Source organism: Dermacentor andersoni, chromosome 1 (genome assembly GCF_023375885.2).
Source record: "Dermacentor andersoni chromosome 1, qqDerAnde1_hic_scaffold, whole genome shotgun sequence".
In the NCBI taxonomy this organism is placed as follows: Eukaryota; Metazoa; Arthropoda; class Arachnida; order Ixodida; family Ixodidae; genus Dermacentor; species Dermacentor andersoni.
This window is the reverse complement of record NC_092814.1, coordinates 275,222,068-275,245,957: the sequence shown is the minus strand read 5'-3', so window position 1 is coordinate 275,245,957 and position 23,890 is coordinate 275,222,068. Positions and strand designations below refer to the sequence as shown.

The 23,890-nt window shown below is 47.3% G+C and overlaps 1 protein-coding gene across 4 annotated transcripts in view; it reads left to right on the top strand.

The window, feature by feature from the left end:
- Positions 1-23,890, top strand: part of LOC126547602 (uncharacterized) — a 460,580-nt gene that overhangs the window by 176,659 nt on the left and 260,031 nt on the right. For all 4 annotated transcript variants that reach the window (XM_050195494.2, XM_050195495.2, XM_050195493.2 and 1 more), the window contains exon 2: positions 10,925-10,982. In XM_050195494.2, the coding sequence (XP_050051451.1) occupies positions 10,925-10,982 (58 nt within the window). The remainder of the gene's footprint in view (positions 1-10,924; positions 10,983-23,890) is intronic.

Genomic DNA, 23,890 nt, shown 5'->3' with positions numbered 1-23,890 from the left:
TTAAACAGGAAACCAGTAAGCTATCGCAGGAGACGAAAGATCTGATCAAGAAACGCCAATGTATGAAAGCCTCTAACCCTACAGCTAGAATAGAACTGGCAGAACTTTCTAAGTTAATCACCAAGCGTAAGACAGCGGACATAAGGAACTATAATATGGATAGAATTGAACAGGCTCTCAGGAACGGAGGAAGCCTAAAAGCAGTGAAGAAGAAACTAGGAATAGGCAAGAATCAGATGTGTGCGTTAAGAGACAAAGCCGGCAATATCGTTACTAATATGGATGAGAAAGTTCAAGTGGCTGAAGAGTTTTATAGAGATTTATACAATACCAGTGGCACCCACGACGATAATGGAAGAGAGAATAGTCTAGAGGAATTCGAAATCCCACAGGTAACACCGGAAGAAGTAAAGAAAGCCTTGGGAGCTATGCAAAGGGGGAAGGCAACTGGGGAGGATCAGGTAACAGCAGATTTGTTGAAGGATGGTGGGCAGATTGGTCTAGAGAAACTGGCCACCCTGTACACGCAATGCCTCATGACTTCGAGCGTACCGGAATCTTGGAAAAACGCTAACATAATCCTAATCCATAAGAAAGGGGACGCCAAAGACTTGAAAAATTATAGACCGATCAGTTTACTGTCCGTTGCCTACAAAGTATTTACTAAGGTAATTGCAAATAGAATCAGGAACACCTTAGACTTCTGTCAACCAAAGGACCAGGCAGGATTCCGTAAAGGCTACTCAACAATAGACCATATTCACACTATCAATCAGGTGATAGAGAAATGTGCGAAATATAACCAACCCTTATATATAGCCTTCATTGATTACGAAAAAGCATTTGATTCAGTTGAAACCTCAGCAGTCATGAAGGCACTACGGAATCAGGGTGTAGATGAGCCATATGTAAAGATACTGGAAGATATCTATAGCGGTTCCACAGCCACCGTAGTCCTCCACAAAGAAAGCAACAAAATCCCAATAAAGAAAGCCGTCAGACAGGGAGATACGATCTCTCCAATGCTATTCACAGCATGTTTACAGGAGGTATTCAGAGGCCTGGAGTGGGAAGAATTGGGGATAAAAGTTGATGGAGAATACCTTAGCAACTTGCGATTCGCTGATGATATTGCCTTGCTTAGTAACTCAGGAGACCAATTGCAATGCATGCTCACTGACCTGGAGATGCAAAGCAGAAGGGTGGGTCTGAAAATTAATCTACAGAAAACTAAAGTAATGTTTAACAGTTTCGGAAGAGAACAGCAGTTTACAATAGGTAGCGAGGCACTGGAAGTGGTAAGGGAATACATCTACTTAGGGCAGGTAGTGACCACGGATCCGGATCATGAGACTGAAATAACCAGAAGAATAAGAATGGGCTGGGGTGCGTTTGGCAGGCATTCTCAAATCATGAACAGCAGGTTGCCACTATCCCTCAAGAGGAAAGTGTATAACAGCTGTGTGTTACCAGTACTCCAGTATGGGGCAGAAACCTGGAGGCTTACGAAAAGGGTTCTGCTGAAATTGAGGACGACGCAACGAGCTATGGAAAGAAGAATGATAGGTGTAACGTTAAGGGATAAGAAAAGAGCGGATTGGGTGAGGGAACAAACGCGGGTAAATGACATCTTAGTTGAAATCAAGAAAAAGGAATGGGCATGGGCCGGACATGTAATGAGGAGGGAAGATAACCGATGGTCATCAAGGGTTACGGACTGGATTCTAAGGGAAGGGAAGCGTAGTAGGGGGCGGCAGAAAGTTAGGTGGGCGGATTACATTAAGACGTTTGCAGGGACAACATGGCCACAATTAGTACATGACCGGGGTAGTTGGAGAAGTATGGGAGAGGCCTTTGCCCTGCAGTGGGCGTAACTAGGCTGATGATGATAATGATGATGATGATGATGACTACCACCACCTAACGAATTAGCATACCAGCATACCATGCAGGGCGCCCTCTTCACCTGGAATTTCGATCTAGTTACATGCAGCAGTATATCCCCCATGGCAAATCCCACCCGTATAGCTTTTGTCAAGCATGCCCAGGGCTAAGAATACTATACGCTGAGTGGCAAATCGCTGTCACTGATCTTCCGTTTTAACGGTGTCAACCGACAAATGGACATCCGCGGCCACTGCAAACACTTATGGTTTGTAATGCCACGCATGTCCAAGCGTGTGAAAAATAGCATCAAGCACGCGTCCAGGGCGTCCCGGTGGGAAAAGAGATATTACGTTTTGAAATACTTATGAAATCTTGCCAACCTTTTTGTCTATATGCTCCGATACAAGCCTCAAAATTTGAAGCACAGTGTCGCGATACGCCCGATAAGCCTCCTCTAGCGTCAAAAAGCTTCAGCCTTCATTTATAGCCCACCGCATAATCACACCCGTGATAGAAGACGGACAGGGTTCGTTTCTGCCGGCGGATCCGTGATTTCGCGAAACAACGCTCGGAAGGGGCCAGCAGATCGCTCGAACGCAGTAGTTGAGCACCACTGTTCGGCTGAAGAAAATCAGAGCTGTATAGCCTCGCGTGCCGTTGCTGTCGGCGCCAGCGATAGGAGCGATAATAGGGCTTTTCGGTGCTTTGAGCTCAGGACAAGCTCTCCGGGCGAGGAAATGGCTCGCCGAGACAGAAAAACTGCGTTTACGATCCGGCATTGACGGCGAAGCCGTGATTTATGTCTTCGGCAACGGGAGCGGCGGCCGAATCATAAAGCCACACACGAGCGGAAACGGAGTGCACTTGCCACCGGCACAAGACAGCGCGATCTGAAGCCAGGGATGGTTGCGCCAGCGCACCCGCATGGCGTGCAGGCGATGGACGGATTTGACTCAATTCCCGGAGAGTTTTACTGCCGGCACTCACTGTGTCTTTTGCTGCGCAGCTTTCTCATATCGCTCGCGGGGCAAGCTCAGTCGGCCTGAGCTCTCCGGATTCACGCAATTTACCCAAACAAAACTTGTTCTTAGGAGCAGGAAGAAAAATATGCACAGGGGTTCCTTGTACACATAAGGCAGAATTGTACTGCCGACAGCAGCGGATGCGTTGAATGCAATGAACAGCTGTATTTGTGCGAGGAATGCTGAAAGCCCCGCTGCGAACGATTGCAATATCGCCCGCGCCAACTACGCTACATGTGAGTGTATACAGCTGGATAAGGCCTCCTAAATAAACGCGCAGACGCCACTACTCTCTGGGAATCGAATTCGCAAAGCTTTTCGTTCGTAAGTGTTATTTCCCATTGGCCGGCCGTCTTCGATAATATGATATGTCCAACATCACTATTGGGTGAAAGTTGCTCTTGCGAACAGTACTAGCGTAAGAACATATTTGCGAATACGGGCCCGAGTCTGCGTCGGGTACGATATACAAACCCCGGAAGTTGTGCGATACCTCACTGGTTAACGCGTCCGTCTCCCAGGTGGACGTCGCCGCATGAGTTCGATCCCCATTGATGGCATCGATGGGCGTGATATTATATGTGCCGTATGGCGAGGCACCTCAGCATGGCAGCCAGCTGACGTTCTATCGTGCCACAGACGTATAAACGACACATCTGAGCCCTCCTAGTGAGGACGGAACAAGAATCAGCAGCGCTGAACAGACGGAGTCAAGGGAAAGGGCATCGGGATTTTCCAAGTTGCTCTTCCAAGCTGCTCTTCCAATACCAAATTTCAGCGTGAACATCAAGGACATGTCGTGCGCGATCACTGTTTCTACACGTGCACGAAACGAAAGCCGGTGGATGTTCTCTTATACTTTTCGGGGCCGTCGCCGGTGTATACGTCATCTGGGCGTATAGAGTGCCATTCTCATTGCCAGGCGACACTCATTAATGAATGCAGGAGGACTTTGTTTGACCATACGCCAGACACCCTTGTCACCGGGCACTCTTGTCAACCTCCAGAGGACAAGGGTGACATTGAAGTGACGCATTCATAGGTGTCAGACACGCACACAGTATACACAGCGCCACACAGTATAACAAGCAAGCAGACGCCGCCAAGTTGCAAATCACAAGTGGCGCACAAACGCCAAACCTTCCATAGAGGAAGGCCATATGCTTATGAAACGGTATCTGTCATCAAATTAGCGACATCGGGAAAGCTTCGGCGACAGCCTTTGCGCGAAAATAAAGGAGAGTTACGGACACATTCGCCAGCTGGTTACTGATTATGCGTTCAGAGCCCGAAAATAGAACCGAAATCCGGAATACTGTGATTCGTTGTCGTAAAATAAATGTTATGAAATGGCAAATTGCCATCCGCCTGAAAAGCAGCTATATGTATACGAGGCTACAAAGAAAAACTATACGGGAAACTATGAACGACATCTATCAAGGTTGTCCCACCTTCCGGCTTTTTCCAGATGTCCTGTACGGGTTAATATGTGCGCAGGTGTCCGTACAACAACAGCGGAAAGAAAGAAGAAGAAAAAGAAGAAGACGAAGAAGAAGAAAAAAAGAAAAAAAATCCGAGACCTAAGCACTTCTTATAAGTTGTGAATGCGAAAGCATTAACGTCCAATTGAATGCCACTGAGCGGTTCTTCGAGTCCTCCTGGTCAAGTGAGGGCGTTGAGACGCTTGGTCAACGCCTCCTAGATTCCACAAGGCTGGTGCAGTTCGATCAGTGACGTCATGCTACCTTGCCTGACTGCCGTAGAATCTAATGGTAACGCTCCCGAGTGCGCGCCGTGGTGATTTTTGACGTAACCGCTTTCGTGACGCCGGGCTTGGCAATGGAAATTTTGGTTCAAGGACCATGCCTGCTATGTAGGAGGCGCTGGTTAAGCCCAGTAGGTAAGCCACTCGGCTTCTGCGCGTGGGGTCATAGGTTTGAAACTCACTACCGCCAACGTTCTTCGTTTCGAATCTATTGATTTTTTTTTACATTAATTTCTTTATAGCGATTGCCGACGCGAAGTTAGAACGCAGGCGAGAGCTTGCAAGGAGAAGCAACGCGCGGACGACGGTGACGTGTGTGGTGACGTGTGTGGCGGTGACACCCTCTCCCCTCACGCTACACCTGCGCGCCAGCGCTTCCAGCAGGTGTTCTCTTTCGCCCACTCTGCTCCGTCGAGGCGCACACGTAACGTGGCACGGCAGCCAACTGGAATTCAGGGCCGGTATTTTGTAGCGATGCCTTTTCCGATTCTATGCTTTTTCAGGCTTTTGGTGCTTGGCCAGTGGTCAGGGCGACGGTCTGCCGACATTATCAACGGGATCAGGCGGCCGTGTGTGGTGGATGATAAGAATAGCATAGAATAAGGCATAAGGCATCGCTACAAAATAGCGGCCCAGGTGCCGTTTCGCTGCTACAGACGCTGGCTCTTTCGCTCAATGGGCCATTTGATGCTTTCGCATCAAAAATTCGTGCGTATGTTGGCGGATACGCGCGAGCTTCAGACTTACGAACTTGTCCTAGTGGCATCATGTCTCGTCTCGTCTCTCTCTCTCTCTCTCTCTCTCTCTCTCTCTCTCTCTCTCTCTCTCTCTCTCTCTTCTTTCTTTCTTTGTTTTACTTGAGTGTCAGATCGGTTTCGGCACGTTCTCTCTTTGTTCTTTTCTTTCCAAAACGTTTTTTTTTCTCCTAAAGCAGAGCTTCGTCTGACAGAACCCCACTGTCCGCGCACTTAAAATCGTATCTTTGCTATGGTTCGGCAGATAAGTGGGAATCAAAAAAGTGTTTTGCTATCGTTACTACTGCTGCTGCTACTGCTGCTGCTGCTGCTGCTGCTGCTACTACTACTACTACTACTACTACTACTACTACTACTACTACTACTACTACTACTACTACTACTACTACTACAAGAACTCCAGGGAAAACACGGGGAATGCTGGAGGTGGAAATTCAAGACGATGAGCAAAACGAGAACAAGGTGAAAGCAGGAGCCTGTAATGCTCCTGCTTTCACCTTGTTCTCGTTTTGCTCATCGTACTATAAGAACAACAACACAGGGATATTAATCACGTGGTCCAACGCTTGACGTGGCCTTGGGACCCACATGCTATGTCTGGCAAACTGTAATGCTTCACATCCGCTTCTTCTCCTCCAAGCTTCCCGTACCCAACCAGAAATCTGGTTACTATATTTTGGACGAAAGGGCAATAGCGCTGACATCTGTGATTATGTACATTTCCGCACTTCAGAGCCTACGCTGTTCGCCAGCACCGTTCGAGAGTTTCTTACGATCAAAACTCAGATAAGTGCTTCTTCTCACCATTCCTGATAGAATGGCATAAACAATTAAAAAATATATCATTGCCACTTAGCGCTGTACTGTATTCAATGCTGTACCATGTTCGCATGTCTGCATTTAGGAGCACTGTTACGTATTGAGCGCATCCAGCGAAAAAGAGAGAGAAGTAATAAGGAAAAGGCAGGGAGATTAACCAGGCTGAGCCCGGTTGGCTACCCTGCACCGGGGAAGGGGGAAAGGGGACTGAAAGAGGAGGAGGAAGAAAGAAGTTCACAGTTTCCACTGTCACACACACAAGCGTTCATATCTGAGTCAGTCACAGGCGGTCACACAGGGCGGTGCATTTCAAGAAACGCACCAGCGCTTTTGTGGCCTTGCACATAGGAAACGCACGACGCCACCGGCGCAAGATGTTCTCCACTGTGAAAGGATGGTCGTCTAAGTGCTCCAAAGCTGCGAAGGCTTGCGCCGCAGCCCATAGCAGAGATACGATTACGCTGCCATCAAGCGGTGGACGGAAGCCATGACATTGTATTTCAGTGGCTACCTGAGCATTGCAACATTACTACTAATGAAAGTGCCGACAAAGCTGCACGTGAGGCACATGACGTATGTGAAAGCACCTCGATACCATTGTCGAGAACGGATGCAGCACGGCACCTCAGCGGTATTGCCCATAGTATTATTGTAAGGAAATGGAACACACCGGAGTTCACGAACCGGCGCCTATGTGCCATGGACCCGCATATGACATTGCAACTTTTACCTGGTTATAACTGACGGGAAGAAACGCTACTGTGCCGCTTGCGAGCAGGAGCCTCACAAACGCCTACTCATTCCTAAATGGAATAGCGGACAGTCCCAATTGTAGCAGATGTGGTGTCGAAGAAACGACCAAACATCTCCTGTGTGACTGCCCTACACACGAAGACGAGCGGAGTGCGCATCCAATGAAGCTTTCTTGCGTACCCTCCCAGACTTAGCAAAAAGAAAGAAAGAAAAAGCAAGGCTATGTATATCGCTGAACACGATTATTGTGGAACGCGACTGAGAGCGACGAAAACGAAGCAGCTTCTGTGCTTGCGTTCACAGCCATTGCCCCGCGCGCACACAAGCATCAAGGCACGGATTTATGTCCTCCCTGTAAGTAATGGAGTGTCAGCGGCGGAACATTGCGCTTCGCTCAGGCATGAGTTCCCGCAGATAGCGCGGAGCCCATAGCTTTATGCTCTTATATGCACATCTACATCTGTCTTTCTCCGTTTATTATTATTATTATTCTATATATATATATATATTCATTACGGCTGCGCGTATGACACGCTGAAGTTGCTTTATACGCGGAAAAACGTTGTGGATTGCAAGATGATGCATTTCGCGTCGCGATTTATCACGTTGATGACCACGACCTACATAAAGGAGGAACGCAGTGTTTTTTTCTCGCAGATGAGTTGCGTCTCCCGCAATTTGTCCTCTAACGAAGCGAACGCACAGAAGCGTGTAGAGACGGCTTGTGCCTTCTTTGAAAACTGGTTGTCAAATAACAGCCTGCGCTCAAACTATAGCAGAGGACGCTTGCTGCCTCTTTTCTTTTTTTTCTTTTCTTCTTTGTCACGTGGCGCTTACCTTGGGTCGGAGGCATATGGTCCACTGTGCAGCAGAGATCAATTTCTTGTAGCCTTTGTTTCTTTCTTGGCTGGTGCTGAGCTCTTTTTCTTTTTTTCACATGATGACCATGCAACGAGACGTATGCACATGCACGCTACTAAACGTTCAACTAATTAAAAAAAGAGTAGACACGAGCTATTTCGGGCAACGTTGCCAAGCAGTAATAAGCCTCCTACGCTGTGGTGGTTTGCTAAATCCAGGCACGGGGCACCGTCAATGTGGCTTATGTCGCGTTGTTTGTACCGGCCAGCCGAGGTATTTGCTCTTAAGGCAAATACCTCGCAAAATATCGATCAGAGCTTATATCTGACATGAACGCCCGCGGACCCATCTTTAATTAATAAAAGTGTAGCTCAAGCGTGATACCGATCTTGATGTAAATATGATAAATCATGACATTGTACCAATCTTCGCACTGATAAAGTGTTTCCCTAGCATTTCAGAATCCTTTACGTTGTAAGTCGCATCAGATAACGAAAGGCAGCGAGATCAAATATGACAACCACACGGTTGCGACTTGAAGGTAGACACGTCTACTGTAAACCACCTACATAACGTGGTTACAGAACTGGGAAAGATTCATCAACCATTTCAGGAGCACGCTAGTGGTGCGAAGATTATACAGAAATAAGAATGACAAAGTTTAGACAAAGCTATGCTTTATACGTCCCGTACTTACTTGCAACAGAACTGCTTGTTTGCCTAGTTGGTGCTTGCTAAAAGACATGTTACTTACTTGGCACAAAGGTGGTGCACGCAGGGTAGCGTCAGATCTCCCTAAGTATTTCTTGATGCGACATTGTATGATTCCAAGTGTAGGACAAATGCGTTCAAAACGCGTTCTTCCCGCACACTGTAACAGAATGGAATCGGTTGCCCGCAAAAACCAGTTGAGTGTTTCGACGTGTAATCATTCATCTCCACGTTGGGTGGGCAATCTAACAGCTGTCATCTTCTTTTTTTAGTATTGCTATCACGTTTCAGACATCAGCTACACTTTTCCGTCTATAGCCATTTATCTTTGCTGTTCCGTGTTGTTTCAGCAAGTGCTGTTACTTTTTTTTATTTTTTAAATTGTTGTGGTCTTTTTCGCCCAAGTCCTTTCGGGCATTTTTTGAAGTGCGTAAATAGTGTTATCAGTTGTTGAAATAATAAGTTTTCTGTTGATTTGATACATTGTTTCTTGTCTAACTTTACATGAAGTGTCGTAAATAACAGTAAATTCTGGGGTTATACGTACCAAAACCACGATATGATTATGAGGCACGCCGTAGTAGGGGGAGGGGGGGGGGTAGACTCCGGAATAATTTCTACCACCCGTGTTTCTTTAACATGCACACAATGCGCGTTACGCGGGCGTTTTCGCATTTCGCCCCCCATCGAATAGCGAGAACCGCGGCCGGGATTCGATCCCGCCCCTTCGGGCTTAGCAGCGCAACGCCATAGCCACTACACCACCGCGGCGGGTCAAGAAGCGTTTTGATTTCATATTACTTGTTTCTTTTTTTTTTTTCGCTTCGCTGTATTCCCCTCTCCTGCATGTGACCGCATACTAAGATTGACACTATTTCTGAAATAAAAAACTCAGTGCCCTTTCACTCTGTGAAGAAGGATGACCAGCGAAGCTATGTATGTGGGCCCCTTAATGGCGAACTGTACCTCCGCCGCGGGTCGGCCCGGCATATCACTATATTCGGGATCGGCCCACGTATGGCGAGTGCTTAACGCCTGCTTCACCTCCGTCGCGGGTCGGCCACTGCACTATCTTCGGGCTTTTCTTTTTTTTTTTAACACACGGACACGATAGTGGGGAAAGTAGCCCTTAAGAGCTTCGCTGTAATAAGTGCCCTCCGAGATTGCACACCTTCGTGCACAAGATCACAGAGGTCACGTGATGGCGCAGCTCCTGCTCGCAGTCGCTACTTCGTCCCAAGAGAAGTTGCATATAATCGGCAGTCTTCGAACTGAAGGCACATCTTATTGCCACATGTTTCCTATCACCATAGCAACATCAGTCTTAGGAGAAAGACCCGCTCATAGAGAGAAACGCGGAGAGAACTAAAAAGGAAAGATTAACCTGGCTGAAGAGACTGGCATGTTATGGCAGGAGTTTATGATGATGGATTTCCTTGTACGGGTCGAAGGGTAAAACGGCAAAAGTGCTCTCGGTAGGCAACAATGGCTGGCTGCTGTGAGCATTCTTGCGCTTCTCGTGTATTAAAGAGCTAAACAGTCGTTCTGCGCCAATATTCTTCTTCAAGTTTATTTATGTGAATCGACTCAAGGGAATTAGCCAGAAGTCGTGCTGCAGCAGCGCAACCGAACCTTGTTTACGTGAACTTCGTTTCACACGAGTCGTCTAATCGCCGCAGCACCCAGCGTCGAAGCGTGGCAATGGAGGTAACAAACGATTGCAGTACCTGTCTGGTTTTTGACTGCGCACCGCCCACCCGATGCGAATCGACTCGACTGTACCAGATCGCGTCCCGACGCACCTTCCAAAGTGTCACTGGTTGCATGTGTCGGGCCTCAACAACGCGGGTTAACCCAAACAGACGCGCAACTTTGCTTTCATAAGCCAACTGGGGCCCTGTTTATTAGGTCTGTGTGAACTCCGTGAGCTGATTCTGCTCAGCTGAGAAGTAACCTCAGTGGGAATATTTTGTCCCCGCTCACTCTATAGGTAGACTTGACCGCCAAAGCCTGATGAGGTGATTATTGGTTCCAAGAGGAAATTAATTGGTCGTGCGTAATTCGCCGACAGAACGTCTAGCGCTACCAGGAACTTGAGATAATAGGAGGATTATAACTCGTAATTTAGCAGGTCGACCTGAATTAACGAACGCTTACGACCTTACGATGTTTCTGCGCTTGTGGGTGCGTATGTGTGTTCTGGTGTGCTTGCAAGATAAGCAAACAATCGTGCTTCTTCCGAACATTGTCGTCGGCAAGTGCTCGTGCTTAGTATATCAATGCCTTGTAACGATTCCACAATGTGCGATAAAAGGCTGATCCTCATTTTGTTTTTGTTTTTCTTCTTACAGAGCCTTCTAACTAGGAATAGAAGAAATAGTCCAGAATCAGAGTGTATGTGCCCACCCGGTAAGTTTCACTCTCTCTCTATCTCTCTCTCCCCCTCTCTATCTCTCTCTCTATCTCTGCGTTTTCTTACGTTCAGTTTCTTCGGGGACCCGCGTGTGCTTCGGTCATGACGTGTCTATGCTCTATACGAATACGAGAGGTTTTATAAGCGTCGACAACCGTGCCGTTTCTCTCTTTCTTTTTTTGTTTCTTTTGCCGCACTTCCCTTCTTAAGATGTGCCAGCGCCTGGAATAAAAAATTTATACTCATCACGCGACTGCAAATACGTCTCCATTACCATCCCCAGGCCTTCACTCAACCGCTTTCTTCCTATGTTATGCTCCGTTTTCGTGCGTCCAGAAGATTCCTGTAAATGACGCATTATGAAGATACCCGCAAGCTGACGTAGCGTTAGCTAGTTAAAAACTAGTGAAGCAACCGCGACCACGCAGCCTTCAAGTCATGTATACTAAATGTGGTGCGCATGCTCAAGCCTTGTCTAAGTACAGCGCCTCGCACGTGCGGCCATTTTGTGCCGCTGGACCACCATATCGCTCACATCTTCTTGGCCGCTAATCCTTCGTCAGTCGTCTTCTTTTCCCGTTTTATTTTATATGCGTACTTCACATTGGATACTGAAGGGCGAAGCATTACCACACAGCGGACCCTCCCCCCTAAGAACTGACCTAGCCACCAAGTTTTAAATAACCGATTTATCCAAAGTGCGCTGAATAAGTACATGCACGCGCAGTGCCTGAACACCAAGTGGCAGCCTCACAACTGTCATTTTAAACCAGGAGAAGCTTTAACAACTCTGTTTTGGTCTAGTTTTGGTTATAACTTGTCGCTTACGTCGCCAAGACCGTTAGGGCAATGAGGAATTTATATTCGGCAGCCCCCTATTTCTATATTCTTTTCATGGGTATAAGCGGTTGAGTGCTTATAAATAGATGTAGATTTCTTATTCACTCAGAATAGATCCGTGGTACCATAGAGGCCTTATTGTGAGAGGCAAGTGATTATAAAACAAGGCTAGTTTCTCTTTCTATTTTCTATCTATTTTTTTCAAATAGGCAGTACGTGAGTTCCGAAGAGAAGTGATTTCATTTTTTCATTGTCTTTCGATAGTTTAAGAAATTTGTCACGCGGGCATTCTGCCTAACATTAGATAGATTAACTTTGCGGGATGATGCATAATGTCAGGATTGCAGCTAGGTTATTGAACAAATCTGTTTCTTTGTGATAAACAGAAATAAAACAAGATTAAGGCGCACATTTTTGCGCTGCTATATAGATATATGTCTTTGGGAAAGCCGGCCAAGTTGTTGTCTTGTTGCATGTTGTTGTTGTTGTTGCTGTTGTTGTTGTTGTTGTTGTTGTTGTTGTCATCTCCGCCTCGCTCATAGAAATATGAGCCTGGCTGAGATGAAACGAACGCTGCACTACTGCATAACATACCTCGCCACGAGTGGCTGGTTGAATATTTTCTTTGAGAGCGGCTTATTTGTATTTGTTTTTTTAAACCGTGGAAGGGCTTTCTCTCGACGTCTCCCGCAGACTTCTGTTTCACGGAAACTATGTCATCGCCCGACATGGCGCAACACAGGACAGTGCACATACACCAAATCGGTGCATACGTGCAGCCATCTAAAAGACCGCTACAAATGTGCCAGTAAACGTCTCTGTTTCTCTGCGGGATTACGCAACGAAACAACAAACGCTACTTAAATAGCCTCACTAAAACAAATGCACGCGGTCAAGCCCCCCCCCCCCCCCGCCCCCCTTCCATCATTCCTTTAATAAACCGAATGAAATTATTTGACTCTTTTCAATGTAAGTACGCAGGGCGTACTCATGTAAGAATGGAAGTAATTGCTGATGGAACTGCTTTATGTTAGCCTGCCAAAGAAAAAAACAACAAATAGAGCGGCTGACTCTCCCAATTAAACTGTTAACATATTCGGACCAACAACAGGTATTTTTACAGGCTTATTTCTTTTTCGTAACTCTTCGGTGTGCAGAAAAGAATTACGTGTTATTATGCTAATTCACTTTGTGAAAGACGCCTCTACCTACTCCTCCCTATTTTTCTACACTTGAAATAAAGGAACAAAGGAATAAAGAATAAACGTACAGCCACTTAGCGGCGTTTAAGAACACAACACTGACCACGCCTCGGCCATGCCTGTATGCGTTGCAGGCTAGCACCAAACCGTGCACAATCTTGCTCGTAGAAAGAGAGCATTCATTTGCAAATAACCGCATTTGACAATACAAGTAATTTGAAATATCATCAATAAAAATCAAAAACAAGACGACTACCTGAGGTTGAGAGAGAGAGACAGGATGTGTATATAGAAAGGTAGGGTGGTTAACCAGATCTATACGGTTCTGGTCGGCTACCCCGCGCGTGGGGAAGGGGATGAACAGCGAAAGAAAGCGATAGGGGAGAAAAAGAGAAACGACCACCTCTGTGGTAATCATACGTGACCCACTTTACATATAATGGTTCATTTTCTGTGCGAAAAAGAAAAGCTGCTATATAACTATTCACCACCCTGTTAGAATGTGTATCAACTAGTTTAAGTAACAGTAATGAGCGAGATGCCGAGTCGTAGGTTTGTCTGAAATTCAAAATAGGCAATCAGGTTCCCCGCTCTTACGTTTACGTTTATGTTCATACGGGCCTATAGAAATGGTAAGTTCGAAACTAGTTAATGTGCCGAGCATGTATTGGTCCCACGCTGTTGTCAAAGCTTGCATACTTACGAGAAGTCAAGGAGCGCACAAATGCATTCGTCTCGGAGTTAGTTTATCTTTTCCTTCGATATGGCAAATTTCAGCGGTCTAAATGGTGGTTTTGGATAACGTTGTGCTGCCTAGGCGGAAATATATAACTACGTTCCTGGCAAGCTGTCGCGGTCAGCTTTGATTGATTGATTGATTGATTGATTGATTGATTGATTGATTGATTGATTGATTGATTGATTGATTGATTGATTGATTGATTGATTGATTTTAATGTACCAAATGAGTACTGGAGCTATACGGGACGCTTTAGTGGAGGTCTACAGAATAATATTCACCACCGGCGTTAACGTGCACCCAAATACGAGTACACAAGTGTTAATGCATTTCACCCCCAGCCTTGGCCACCGAGCCACCGCGGCGCAGCGAGTTTTCGACGCGTGTTGTACTGAAAGGAGACCTTCTCGCGTGACTATCTACAGATGTTTCCTGTGGTGCAGCGATATAAACCAAAGAGAAAGAGAGAGAGGACAAAAACGAGCGAGGTTTGTGTTTTCCCGTTTGGATTTGACCGGTCGGTCGCATCAGCTCGTTCCCTGCGCGTTCCTTCACCTCGCGGGCGCACCTTTGGGAGCGCCGCGTCTGCTTCCCTGCGTCGTCGCGTGCAAGGGTCGCGGCGGTATGCGACCGACGTCGGTGGCCATCCGTCACGCTGGCGGCCACCGAAGCGCCGCCGCCGCCGCTGTGCGCGAGCTCGCTCGTGCGTGGCGGCGTTGCCTGTCGGACCGCGCTAACGTGTGCAGCTGCGCCCGAATTTCTGAGCAAAAAACGACCTCGTAGCCGCCGCAACTAGCGCTCACGGCGTCCTCGAACCGTGCGACAGCTATCTTTGTCCGAGAGAAGCTATATGGGGACTGCAGACGCGGGCATCGTCGAAATGGAGGCTGCGTTCCGTCGCGAAAGGAAGGAAAACTCCCCTTTATTCATTTCTCTTTGAACAGCGTCAAAAAAAAGAAGAGGATGAAAATGAAGCAGCAACACCAGCAGTCAAGCTTGCAGTATTTTTGGTACGTGAAAGTGGCAGGTGATGGGCTGGTGCCTGCGTTTGTACACGTCTCGCTGAAGCTCCCGATTGGCCAGTGCTCACGCCTCTGCCATATATTTACAAATTGATGTTACATAACACAAGTTCACGAATCAGGAGTCATTACGAAGGGGTTCGTTTTAGCACAGGGGCACGACGAAAGGAATAAAAAATGGATGAGACACCGCGTGAAATAATTTATGCCCTTAAAAGCGAATAACGGTGTAAATGGGTATTGAAAGTGAATTGGGGTGTAAGCCAGCTTAGAACTAACATCCTTGCATCCAAAAGGGTTTACTGTAAAGGCGGGATTTATAGATCGACTTACACCCTTTATATTAAGACTGATTTACACCCTTATTCGCTTTTAAGGGCGTATATCATTTTATTATTTCTCATTTTTTTAAGTTCAGATCACTCGGTGCTGTCTATATATTATTTTCTTCTTTTTTTTTCCCTTCATATAGTTGCGTTAAAATAAGCCTGTGGATGTAATGGTATATCGGCAAGGCCATCTGCTGTGAATCAACACAAAGAAAATCTCCAAGACTGCGAAGGTATACGGTTCCGGAAATGACTGGCGCCTTCGGCCGTCTCCTCTTCTGGTTCAGGATCGCCACTGAAGTGGCGACGTCTATGCGCTCGCCAGTTGCGAGAAGCTCTTAACGTAGTGTATGCTGCGTAATGCGCCTCCTGGCGACAAAACTTCGGTACGGGTATATAGCTGGTTCATTCCGAGACCACAGATCCGGGATAGTGCTCAGCGATTCAAACGCGCACTAGTGGGAGTGCGTGGCTGCCGGCGCCTTAAATATTTTTTTCCGCCACAGCTCGGCGCTAGGGACACTGGTATATGATTAGAACTGCGGTATACGATGAGAACGAGAGACCTAGTGACGCAGTGCGGCTGAATTTGGCTTTCCAGCGATCTTCCCGCGCTCACAGGCTGCGCGAAGAGCGCAGGCCGCCATGCTGTCCGATTATCGCGTTTGAATCGCCGAGCACTGTATACATGTCCCTTTCTTCGTCCACGATGTTTATTTTACTTCTTAAGGCGAAGGGTGTAGGTTGCCTATAAGACTCCTGGCATTTTAATCTGGGCGTGTTCGATTAATCTTAAGCGCACACGTATTGCAGCCGACACTTCAACACTACCCCCCTTCTCGCGGTCCTGGCAGCCGGGCGCAGGCACTTAAACAACTTTCGGCGCGCAAGAAGCACGCACTAAATTACGAGACCACGGGCGCTATAACGTAAAACTATTCCAAACGTTTCTATTTCAATTCTGCAATCATCCCACCGCGATTGGTCAAAAACTTTTTTGGACCAACCCCACTTAACCTGTCTGTCGCGCGACGTCACGAAAACCGCGATAGCTCCCCATTTGATATGACGTGTACACACTGATTATGCATAAATTGACCGAACAAAACAAAAACAGTTATTTCTGATTCGACGTCTTTTTTCCATTAGCCCTCGGTTATTGGTCAAAAGTTTTCGGGCTGCACAAACTTGACCTACCTCCCACGCGACGTCACAAAACCTCAAAAACTTACCGCGTCAAAATGACGCGTACGCGTTAAAGATACATTAATATACCGAACAAAACTGAATTTTCTTCTGAATAGCCGCAGGCTGCCCCGTTCGGAAAGGAATAAAAATGGCTGCCGCCGATCGCTCCGGCACTGGCTACTCGCCCCTGCCGGAGAGCATGCATGGGTTTATTTTCGTGTAATAAAGCATTTTGCGTGGCCGTGTAACTTTTTTGAGAACTTTCGGCACGTTTACGACCTCGTTCTGCCAACTATTCTTTGCTGAGGATCCATTTTAGCGTCATTCTTAAGCTTCCGTTGCATGCCACCGCGATTGTCGAAGAGCCAGCGGAAGCTAAGTAAAAGAAAGCGGACCAATCGCAGACGCCGGCACCACCCTCTTCATCCGTTTATCGATATTGAGTGCAGTGGCTCGGCCCCATCGAATCTGTCTCCACTTGAGCATGCTCCTCGCCTCTTGCGAGCCAATTAGATAAGACAAGCCGCTCAGTGCAGGCAATGTTATTCGTTTTTCAAGCAAACAAAAGTAACCTCCTATGAACGAGGGGAGCATTTTATTGGTTTGTTCAGACAACCCTGCGGGTGGCCGCTCGATGCTTGCGTCGGCGGTTACGCAAATTCGACGTCAGGAGATTGGAATAAAAACACATTGGAATAGTTTTACGTTATACGGCCCCACATCAGAATATTTCACTTAAAGCGCGCCTCCCAGGCACGGTTACATAAATTTGGCACCATAGCAACCTGTCCCGAGCAAGTCGGTTCTGCTACGTTCAGGCGAACAATTTTGAGAAGAACCCTCGGCGTTAGGGCCCTGTTAAATAATTCGTAGGGGGTGCAGAAGTGATTCAAATGACGATATTCTTGAAGGCTTTCTTGAATACCGTGGGACCGTGTATTTTGTACCGGTCTTTCTAAATCTCCGTTGAACATGCTTGCCTGACGTCAGCTGGCACACCTTATATACAAGTACCAGCTTGATAAGAGCACTGTGAGCGAGCGAAGGCAGTGTCCGCAGTGATGCGCTCGTGGGGTCACAATCGAGTGGGGATACCCCTAGAAGCTGTTTATTTCTATCCTCCTGCTTAAGTCAGCGACCTCTCAGCGAACTTTGAACCTACTTACTGAACTCTCTTCGCTTTCCTTTTTCGTGTCGTCTCTTCCATTGGAAGCCTCGGCGTGCTTTTCACCAGGCGAAAACCGGAGCAAAGGTAAAGTGCCTATACAAGTACAACAATTCCTTTCCTGAAGGCATTTAAGAAAGAACTAGCACATACGGGGGAAATCATTGCATAAGTACGATCAGTTCTTGTTTCGAAAAAATATGGTGTGCTCCTTCTGCACTACCATCTCCCAAGGCGTCCGACATACGCTGAAAGAAAAGTAAACGTCGTGGCCGGCTGTTGTAGCTAGTTAATATAGTCAACTTGTAGAGCGGCATGAATACAAAAAAGGGCATGAACGACAAACAGACGTTTCTAAGCCTTGCATCACTTTTGCCGGAATGTGGCTCAGCCGGACTCCTTCATTGTGTTTGCGTTGTCTTGAACACTGGCCTAGGAGGCAAATGCCGTCTTTAAGAGATTTAGAATTATCTGTGTGAATGGCGCACCACTCCGTGAGCAAATGATAGGCATTACTATAGGCGTTTCTTGCTTGTAACTTGTAGCGCGGGCACAACCACACGGATACAAAAAGCACACACGGGACAACACACAGCTCTAATTTCCAGGAACATATTTAGCTACAGTTTCCACAGCCGTACTTTCTTTCATTTTCTTCGAGGAGGGCTGCTTTCAGCTGTAAAAAATCATAAAAAGGGAAAAATAATAATTGTTTAATGTAACCCTGCATCGTGCGAGTAGTCGAGTATAAGACTCTGCAATGAAAGCCATCTTGGCTCCACTTGTTGAACTGAACATGCCGGTCTGAACAAGTCAACCGACCGCAAGTCAACAGACCCTCTGAGTACGGCCTGCCAGATGTGTCGTGTGATATGCCACCCAAAACGTCATATAGGGAACGTGTTTATTGCGAAGTAAGCATAAACAAGGCCACGAAAAAACCCCAGCAGACAACACTGAGATCGCGCTTGTTTAAAAGTTGTTTCATTTAACATATGTAAAGAACGTTCCTTTTCTCCCCCACTTTTTTCTTTACAAAATGATACTTAGGCTTCGATAATGCATGCGTCACCAGAATTGACTGTGTGTCTAGCTTCTGTAGGCGAGCGCGTCATTTAACACTTGCTCCTGCACATAATTTGGGTTGGAAGTCGCACGTAAGGAAATCGGCAAGAAAACGTGCTGTGGTCATTTATACGCCCCAGTCTTCAAGGCGCTTTTGCAAAGTTTCGCCCCTAAATTCCCTTGGATGACGAGCATACTGGTGGTAGTTTCGCAAGTCACTTTCACACCGTTCTAAGCACAACGCGCTGATGATGGAGCTGCCGGCTCCATCATCAGCGCGTTGTGCTTGGAACGGCCGAGCTGGGCGAGATTCGTACAGCCATAGGTGCGTAAGCAAGCTGGTTTTCAAGCGGTACACAGCTCTGCACAAGTTTACGTGCTCGTTGGTTCGACATACTTAAGGCAGCATCCTAGGAAAGACAAAGTACGCAACGCCGTAAAACTGGCGGTCACAAGCGCTGAATGGCACAGCTATGAAGTCTCAACGACGTTCATGCTTTGTGTCCTCTCAGCTCTTCATATACCGCAACAGCCTGTGACGAGAAAACATTGCATCATGCTTTGCGACAGTCCCTATAGTACAGTGTACAGAGACAGTCGCTTTCCGTCGTGCTTAATCAGTGCTCAATCAGTCAAAACGGCCTCTGTCGGAAGAAAGAGTTCTACAACATTGATGGGACTTATGATCACCTCAGAAGGCCCTGCTAGCGCTATTATGCTTATTGTGATCTAATGGCCTATGAGAATGCCTGAAAGGGCAAGTCCCTCTCTGTTCTTTCTATTTATCTATCTCTGCCTCTCTTTGCCCTCCTTCCAACACCTATTTCTGCCGCCAGTGTGTAGAGCAGCAAACCGGAAATTCTCATCTGGCCACCCTCCCTGCATTTCCTCTCTTTCTATATTGTTCTTCGTTTCATTTCTCTGTTTTACAGTCTTTGTCTCTCGCGGAGTGAGATTTCAGTCCTATAACAAATAACTTGAGGTTCTCAAATGAAGGTAATAGTCAGAAACGACAGACGAGGAGACTAGAAAACTTGGCGCGTCCGCAGATTGTCCTTATTCGCTTGCCCTTTTTTTGTGTGTGTGTACGCGGCTTCCAGCTTTATCTTCCAGCCACGATCTCAGAGATCGTATAGTGCAAGAAGCATTTAGGCTCACGGGCATATCCTCCCCACCTCTTTCGTCGATATCAAAGGCTACAAATTAGCTTGTCTCAGAAGAGAACAGCAAAGAATACAAAAACTCGCGTTTGGACCCCGTAGGTCAGCCCCCTAGAACGTTACACAGCAACACCCCATTGCATGCAGAACGAAAAAAAAAAGCATAAGCCAGAACGGTGTCTCGGCGGCATACGCCCGTCGCGCCAAAAGGCTGCTTAAGATTTGATGTCTACGCAGCGGTGAGACATGCACGGCATACAGCGCCGCCCCAAGAAGCCGTAGGCCGGGCAGCTGAAGCATTAGGTGGGTTCACGGCGCTCGCTAAACTCATCGTTTGCAGGAGCTGCACGTTCGGGCTGTATGGGACAGCTCGCGAGCGCGACAGCAGCGTCAAGAAGAAGAAAAAAAAACACAGAGGAGGAGCAAGCATGCTGCGGAGAGAGTGCCTTCGTTCGGAAACGCGTCTTTTCTTTTGCTAAAAACAATCGTAAATCACTGCACCGAGACACCGACCGGAGGACGACGAGTCAGAAAGTTTGTAATTTGGTTTTCCCCGGAATCAATCCTCCATTTAGTTCGAGAGCGGCGACGGGAGCGACGAGCCGCCTTCGTCTCGGGATGCCGTACTTAGTCCAAGCGGCTGCGCCTTTCGCATCGCGCGAGCGGGCGCGCGAGTCTGACGCGAGAGGGAGTCAGACGGCGACGAACGAAACAGGCCGCTGCGGTTTGTCGGCTTGGGCGAATTTACTAACGTCATTTCGGACAACAAAAGGGTGGGCCTGTGCTGGGAGAAAACCAGCGCATGGAGTTCATTTCCATGAGAGACAATCTCTGCTCACTCGCTTCAACCAGGCCCACGCCGAACAATGGCCGCGGTGCATGTTTTCTCTCTAGAAACATGGTTGCGCTCAAAAAAGAAAAAAATGGAAACGTTTTTTTTCCCCCTTTCTTCGCTTGAGCGCGCGTAGGTCGTTACTACAGCGCTCTTTGCCGACACACGCGGATCCTTGTGACGCCATGTAAAGTCCAATAAAGCAACAACTGCGCTGCGCAGTCTCCAGCACCCGCTTTGAGGTCAGCCTTCGTTCAGGGCCCGCGCGACACTCAAGCAATGAAGACACGATTTCGTTGCCGGGCGGGCTACCCCCGCGCACATGTGAGCAGCCATAAACCTCCTTCACTCCCGCGCTTCAACCCCCCGCTTCTCTATCTTGCGATCGTAATCAAACCATGGCGGTAACGTTGAGCGCGGTATTTGAGCACTCCCCGCAGTTTCTTTAACCATCAGCGACCGTGTAATAAATACAAAGAAGCTCGTTTAAAACGTTGTCCGGCGTCTACGAGCACTATTGATTGATTGCCCGCCCTCAGTAAGAGTGGCTGCAATCGCACAAGGATGCTTCCCATTAAAAATGAAATAAAGAGAAAGAGAGAGAATTTAAGAACGGGCAATTATTACGGTACATATCAAGTTATATATTAAACCCGACTGGTTGCACTGCGAACTAGGTTTATGCACGTAACCTTTCTTTTTTTTCTGTAGCTTGTTTTTGCTGCGGAGTATAATTTCGGCCTCTTAGGAATGTTAAAGTACATCCAAATTTTGATTGCCCCGTGGAATCGAACTCGCTAGCTTGAGCTAAGCAACACAATGCCACAGGTGCTACACAGGAGCGGCAAGTTTTAGTACTGCAGGAGCATCGTGATTGAATCTATGCGAGCGGTATTGGCTAGCTCATGCCGCCTACGGAATTCAGATGCGAGCAGAATAGTCTTACTCAATGAAAAACTGTACTGGCTAGCTTGTCAACCAAAGAGTTCCTACGGCTACTTTCAATTCATACTGCTCCCAAAGGCCATGTACTGTAACCGAAGCCACATACCATGCTCAACATTCGCCTTCGAAAGTTTAGTGTGAATGAGAACGCTTACGATTCCAATCGTCGAGAAAAAAAAGGATGTCTTTACGCCCAAGGGGAGGCATCGTCGAGTTTCATGCTAAAATAACCAGAGGGAAATCTCGTTCAGCTACACTCGGCGAACCATGGGTGGATACGTTCATTCTTGCTTTCTTTCAGTTCTGTTAAGTGCTAGCTTCTCAACGCTCCTTTGTAGCAGTTAAGTGTTCTGTGCTCTAAACAAATTCACATGATACGTAATTACCATCGCATATGCAAATCTCGACAATTTCGAGTAATCGTGGGCGTAAGCAGGCACGTACCCAAGGGGGGGCCCGGGGGGGCCCGCCCCCCCCCCCCCCTTGAAATTAAGCGGCATAACCCCCCCCCTATCCGCCAAAGGCACCACTCCTCACACACATTCCTAAAGCTTCGACAAATCAATCTACTCGGCGGTCAACATTTTGCTGCCTTTTACGATGAAAGCAGTGTACGCCTAACTTCCGTAGTTTTTTTCGGCGTCCGTTCACAGAAGAAATCATCCTGTGGGCCGATCCTGGTGATAGTGCAAGAAGGGTCCAAGATCAATGGCACATGCCCATGTGGACTCGAGAACCTGTAACGCACCCTTCTGAATCTTCGGGATGGGCCCACATATGGGGAGTGCTTAACGCCTGCTTCACCTCCACCGCGGGTCGGCCCGGCATTGCACTACCTTTGGGATAGATCCACATGAGGGGAGCGCTTAACGCCCGCTTCACCCCCGCCGCGGGTGGGCCCAGTATTGCAATAGCTTCGGGATTGGCCGATGTATGGGCGTTAATGCCTGCTTCACCTCCACCGCGGGTCAGCCCGGCATTGCACTAACTTCGGGATGGATCCACGTGTGGGGAGCGCTTAACGCCCGCGTCACCCCCGCCGCAGGTGGGCCCAGTTTTGTCATCGATTCGGTGCCCGCGCGATTCACTCAAGATGAATTCAGTTGTGACCATCTATTTCAGCAGGCGTGGTGTAGTTTGTTGTTTTAATTATAATGTTTTATTTTATTTATCATGCCCAACAAAAATTTTATGTCACCATCGATCCAACGATCACGCGCATCCCTGTTGCTTCGTTAGTTCACTCTTCTTTGTTTAGACTGATCCAGGGGCCAGGAAAGGGATTCGGTTCATAGTCGGCTGGTCTGTATGCTCGTGCAACGAGTTGTACGTGGCCGGAGACAACGCCAGTTGCGTTTAACTTTTCCTTTTGCTTCATTATATCCTCGAGTGACAGCTCGCCGCGACTCTGGCAGATCCTCGAAACCATATATCTGCGATATGGGTTAGATAAAGTGGAAACTAAGATATATATCGTGAAACAGCGTCCATCATCAGACCCTGCAATAACCCTTAAACCCATAAGCAATATTGCTGTCACCCGTTACCTCGTTTGGTTTTTCCCTTATTGTACAGCACTTTGAAAATTGGCAACTGGAAACAAGAGTCGCAAGGATATGAAAAATTAAGCGATCTACTAAGCGAGAAAGCCAAGGCAACAGCCAAACAGGGAGCAGAAGCGAAAATTGTTTGTGAAAATATTTATGGATCAACATCTTTTTATTTAAAAAGGACGTAGAGAAAAAGCCACGGGAACTGGAGAATAATTCCGTGTGTTTTGAATTACGCTTCTACAGTTATCAATCGAGCCACTTCCCTGCAGCTGTGATGGGGGGGGGGGGGGTTCTAACCTACCGTGGTGGGCGCAGTACGTCTAGAACCGCAGCGTTCTGCGTTCTACGCGGTTGTACGAAACTGGTGACCCCGCATCGTTACGCAACTTCCGAAATAACAACACGAGTCGGTTTTGCTACTTGGTAGAGGAGTAAACGAGGGATGCAAAAGAACTGTGACTGTTCCGCAAATATAGATTTGTCTAAAATTGTTCCAGAGCTAATTCAAGAAACGTTACTAGAAATCTTTATTCTGCACTTTCGCTTGTTAACTTGTTCTTGGCAAGGTTCTTCCCGCGCATCTTTCATACGCGAGTCCATTTGATGTGGTTCTTTGTTTGCAAAGTAAAGAAGAGGTATTTCACAAGTACGCCTGTGAGATACACGTTATATCAATTCTCTTTTGCGGCTTTACGCGTCTTTATGGCAAATGGTGGGCATTATTCACATTTCTACCAGTATGAGTACCCTCCACCTCATTTGCATAGAAAAGTTACCTTGGGTTGCCCCCCCCCCCCCCCCCCCCCCGAAAAAAAATCCTGCGTACGTGCGTGGGCGTAAGTATCATGTATAGACAATTAAAAT